At 48.4% G+C, this 5,494-nt stretch overlaps 1 protein-coding gene across 1 annotated transcript; it reads left to right on the top strand.

The window, feature by feature from the left end:
• Window positions 1-25: 25 nt before the first annotated feature.
• BJ212DRAFT_1489281 (uncharacterized protein) lies at window positions 26-537 on the top strand (the record flags this gene model as incomplete). The annotated part of the gene is made up of 2 exons (XM_041341409.1): window positions 26-122; window positions 188-537. Coding segments are annotated over 2 exons (447 nt in total), but the record flags the coding sequence as incomplete, so codon positions are not given.
• Window positions 538-5,494: the final 4,957 nt, after the last annotated feature.

Raw genomic sequence — 5,494 nt, forward strand, 5'->3', positions numbered from 1 at the left:
AACATCCAATGCACCCACGATAGGTCGGAAGAGGTGCTTCAGCTTCGTTGAGGATGGCGATGATGACTCTGCTTCTACGAGTGTCAAGAAACTAAAGGGGGAATCCACGCAGGCTGAAGGCAGTTCCCCTTCAATACCAACAGACTCGGATAAGAAGGAAGGAGAGGATGTTAAGTCAGTGACGCAGGGGTGAAGGATGTGGAATTGGATGAGAAGAAGTCGGACTCACCATCCGGTCCCGAGGAAGTTCCCCTGCCAGATTCTCCCGGTAGAACCCCACAATTGGACACAACATCGATAGAAGAAGTGGCTACGGCTCCAGAGGACGATGCTGATAAGAAAGACGCCCAAGATGATTCGGACGTCGATTCGGTGGCCTCTTCGTCTGAAGTAATTTTGGACGAGGGACAACCTGAAGATGATTCAAAGGATGATACCAAGATACTTTCTACTTCAGCAGCTGAGGATGCACCTGCCACAGAACTTGACACTCCTACTGTCGATGATACTCCAGCAGTCACAGGGACCGACGTATGAACGTGGACCATACACTCACTTTTGCAATCTTCATTGCTATATTTAATCAATGAGCACGAGTATGTCCTCGGTGCGTAGATCTAGTTGATAAATGTATGGATACAGGATGGATTGCACGCTGGCTGGTGCAGAACAGGGTTCTACTAACGACTTACGATACCAATACTTGACACTGTTTATACGTACTGCTACTAATTCCTCACTCCCCTGTTGTTTGCCGATTACATCAATGTATCTGATTACTTTGTGTTCGATATCATGAAGATATCCGATGATGTTCAAAGCAGTGTGTACAACCACCTGTTAAACTGCGCGACGGTCTGTGATGCAGTCAAACAGGTGGCTGTACACGTTCAGTATGCCATCTTCCCTATGCAGGCCGAATCATATATCGATGCGGTCGTTCATATTTAGTTTTCTCCTATCGGACTCGTGCACACCACTAGCCATGTGCTGGATATTTCTTTAATGTAAATGGTCATTCGTGACAAGCAGCGGCCATGAGGAGACCTGCATGCGGCATTGCAACTGGCTACTCTTTCGTTCACATCCCTCATGTAGTACTATCCGCTTAACAGGCAACTGGAAAACACATGCAATCTAGCTATCTATGTCCCAGGGAGGTGAGGTTTATTGCCATTCTGCTACTTTCAATCTGACTCGTCCGATGCAGCGGCTGGAATGTAGAGAGCTTGACTGGATATAAAAACCGCAAACTCACTGCAAACCGTGGTCCGCAACGGTTTATGACACCATCAACTAATGACTAGCCGATATGGTAGGTACTCGCCTCATGTTATGTGTGAGGCATACACGCCTTTTCTTGCGCTCGCCAGCCTCCTCACATGATAATCTGAACAGCCAGCCGCCTACTCTCTATGGTCAATCGATTCCATTCTACGAGCATCGGTAGTGATATCGTGCTTCTTACGCCCCCCTTTTTCGTGGCATCCTCACCTTTCACAACAAGCTTCTCCTGCATGCCCGCCCGTCCACGGTACTTATACCTGACACTGGTTTCGTGTGTCCGAGGTTTCCTTGTACTTACGCATTATACGTATTTACACTCATCGATCGTCCAGCGCCCTTACCACCCTTCCACGCCATTGATCGCACGCGGGCAGTCCACAGGAAAGCCTTTTGTCACCACTCACCCAACCCAGTCCTCTATTTTTCATTTGCTTCACCTCTATGTTTCACTTCATGGGCTCGGAATCCAATAGCAAGGGCAAACAACGTCAGCAAGATGCTGACTCGCAACTCCAGGTGCATATCGAAACCGAAGTCCACTCGAATCATCCTCCTGTGGAGAGCCAGGGCTCCCAAGCCCTTGACAGTACATCCTCCCTTCCGACTACGCCTTCAAATCCTAAGCGCCCGCTGCCTCCTGGGCTCCGCGTGCCGACACACCCTTACCCATACTGGCAAAATCATACGCCGGCATCATCCTCCCAGAGTAGCCTCGAATCGCCTAAAACCCCTTCGCAAGTTTCCTGGCTCGGAGGGTCTGGAGGAACTTCGGTTGCTCGTGCCGCATCATCGGCACCAAATCTTCTGCCTCATCATTTCCCACCACCACCTCCCACTTCACCACCAGCAAATGTCCCACGCACGCGGACCTTACAACCCTCCAAGAGCTCGCATTCATTGCGACTACCGGTACAGGAGAGTTTTGGGCACCCACTCTCTCCAATTGTTGAGCAAGACTATATGTCACCTGAGAAGCGTAACGTATCATTACCAAGCAGCCCTGATGGCTCCGGTTCTCGAGCGAGTGGTACTACGGGTACTATGATGACACCAACAAGCGTGGTAGCTATGTATTCTGCACGCCCAACGCCCACGCCCACCACCCCAGTCGCTCCGCAATTTGCAAGACGACGAGAGGATTCACTTACTGGTGACTCGTCACGTTCGTGCGCGATTTCTAGAGTTTGGTTTCGTAACTAATTGATTTAAACAGGTTCATCGCCAGTATATTCAAATTTTCTTTCCCGCCCGCTGAACAGGACCATAAGTATGTCGTCGACGAGGACACACCAGTCTGGCAACTCGTCATCTGCAACACCGCCTGTGATTCCTCCTCTTGATCTACGCCCAGCATTTCCAGGACCCCTCCCCTCAGACACACTTTTGTCCCGGGATATCGTTGATGAAGGGCTGGGTACCCCCGATGATGCTTCGACAAAACGCGAGAGCTTCGTCACAGCTCGGTCAGCTGCTGCAGTGCGGGAGAGCAGATACTCTGCTATGGTTTTAGAACCGGATCATGAACCTCTAGGTGATCAAGAGCTCCCATCAAGCCGAACTGCGGAGTCCTCTAAGAGTTCCCCCGAGTATCAACAGGGAATCCCTCAGCTGCCTCCAGCAACGCACACACCCTCTCCAGCAACACACACACCCTTACTTCCCCGTCCTTCATCGCGAACCTCAACATATCCACCCTCATACTCACTACCACAGCCCAATGTAGATCACCGGACTAATCACGGTAGGATCGATACTCCAAGCCAGCGTGATTCTGTCCGATCGATGTCATCTTCGTTCATCGACCGTCGCTTTGCAGAGTCAGAGCTATATTTTGGCTCGCACACGGAATGCTCTAGCGCGCGCCAGGCCAACGAGAAATGGGGCAAGCACACTGAGAAATCCGACACCGCTCGGACGCTGTTCTGGCTTGGGTTTATCGCGCCATGGTGTTGGCTGATCGGTGGATGGCTGGTGAAAGCCAAGAGTAATAATAACTATGGCCGGAGCGGGAGCATGATGCCCTTGTGGACGGGTAAGAACGCACAGACCGTTGATTCATTTAGGATGCAGCCGTTGCACCATGGCTATCCCTTCGTGGCACCTTCGGTGCAGAGCTTAATGCCGCCATCGTATTCGCGAGGGATTCATTCAACACATCCTCGTGGCCCTTTTTTGATGGCGAGGAGTCCGTGGATTAGGAGGTGTAGGGTGGCTGCTGCTGTGAGTGGGATTGTTATCATGCTGCTCTTCATTGCTGCCCTGGTGGTAGTTGGGAGGAGCAGTTGAGTCGAATTTTGGACAACTAATCATGAAGGATCCGTATCTGGGTATTTTATTCTCAAATTAAAATGAGCAAAGCGATCTTTACCGTATAGTAAGTACTACACGATCATTTCTCCATTGCAATTTCCATCACTTTCCGAGGATCAGAATCGTAGATCTGGTTCGGACCTGTAACACTTCATGAATACCTAGCACTTCACGAATATTTACAACATCACGAATACTCACGCTTTACGAACTGAGGGTAGAAATCCGAGTACTTAGAAACGTGTGGCAGCATGTTGTGGAAAATGCTGAGCATGACGATAATGCAGTCCTTGAGTCAACAAGCTTCCTGACGCCAAGGCCAGCCGCCAAGCCCGAAGTTCTGCGGCTGTGTGGAGCTGTATTTGAACTTATGTAAGCATCACACCTGCCAATTGTCCTCGCTTAAGTCTCGTGGAATGCAGACGACGAAGATTTAGCGCTATAGCCTATTAGCCAGCAAATCGAGGACCCCGTCACACGAGCAATTGAGGGGTCCCCATGACATTCAAAGAGCAAACAACACCAATGATCAGGTTTCATTGATACCTCAGGCCTCAGGCCTGCTTCAAATATCACTTCAGTGATGTAAGCACTTTATTGTGGTATATTAAGCATGAATGTGATTGTTATGCATCCACCAAGTTCCCTGCTCGCTCACTCCCATCCTCCAATAGCATGACTCTATGTAATGCTGCCATCAATGGCAACACTCAGAGACAGACAAGCAGTAACATGGAAGAGCATATGATTAAGGATACAGTAAAGAGATAAGATGTGAGTACATATCTGATGAGCTATATATATTGATCAGAGTTGTTGATCCAAACACAGAACAAATAGTACATGGTGTCCAATCAGCACGCAGTAAGCAGGTGATGTTAGTTGTGTGGTAAGCCTGGCTTACACTCTAGTCTTGAATGATCCCAGTTGGTGGCCAATCATCAATGCAAATTTCATTTCTAGCTATTTTGTAGGTATGTAGAGTGTCAGCCACATGTTGACAGTGATTATTCAATTCATCTTTACTCCAATGTCACAGCTGCCACCTCTGTTGGGCTGATGTATGATTGGGGTGAGTGTTAAGGTTGTGCTCAAAGGATAACTGGATCCGAAGGGCTTTGGCCTCAGCTCGTGCACTGTGCCCCTTACCTGAGTATTGCCCCTTATTTCAGGAAGGCAAGACTAATGCATCCAGAAGGTTGAACGAGTAGTGTAATGGATCCAGATGACTTCCGGATGAGGGATAAGTATCATAGGGCTAATCCAGACTAGAAACTAACAGTAATGGACTGTTGGAGACAGAGGCGGATACGGATAGACTATAGGAATCAATCCTAAGTCTTGGAGGGTGACGAGAGTAGAGGTACTCAAGTCCAGAGGGCAGGAATGAGTAGAACTAAGATGATATTCGAACTGAGGTACTACAGAAAGTTACAGGAGGTTATATACCATAGGTATCTAACAGAATGATCAATCAGCAGAGTCTGAGGCTATGTATGAAGCATGTGGATAGTCTATTGGTAAGTAGAAATGGATCACAAATCATGAAATGGAAATGAAACATAGGTAGTGGATCAGGGAGCAGGATGGATATACAGATAACTGAAATACCAGAGTTAGGGGGTTACTGAAAGGAGACGAGTGCCGGTTGTGGATTTGGATGAGTTGTGGACCGGACCAGATGAGTGGACAGATTGAATGATGAGATGTTGGAGGGGGATAAGATGTGGATCTGAGATGAGATAAGGGTCAGATCTGAGATCTGGATATGCAGATATGACAGTGAGCAAGCTTAAGTATGAAAAGACCACTAATATCCTTATAGTATTCTCAGCGCTCACATTTGGATGAGGGGTACATCAACCCATTGCTGGGGTAGCCAACTTGCTTAGAATTT

Source organism: Suillus subaureus (genome assembly GCF_016647635.1).
Source record: "Suillus subaureus strain MN1 chromosome Unknown BJ212scaffold_254, whole genome shotgun sequence".
In the NCBI taxonomy this organism is placed as follows: Eukaryota; Fungi; Basidiomycota; class Agaricomycetes; order Boletales; family Suillaceae; genus Suillus; species Suillus subaureus.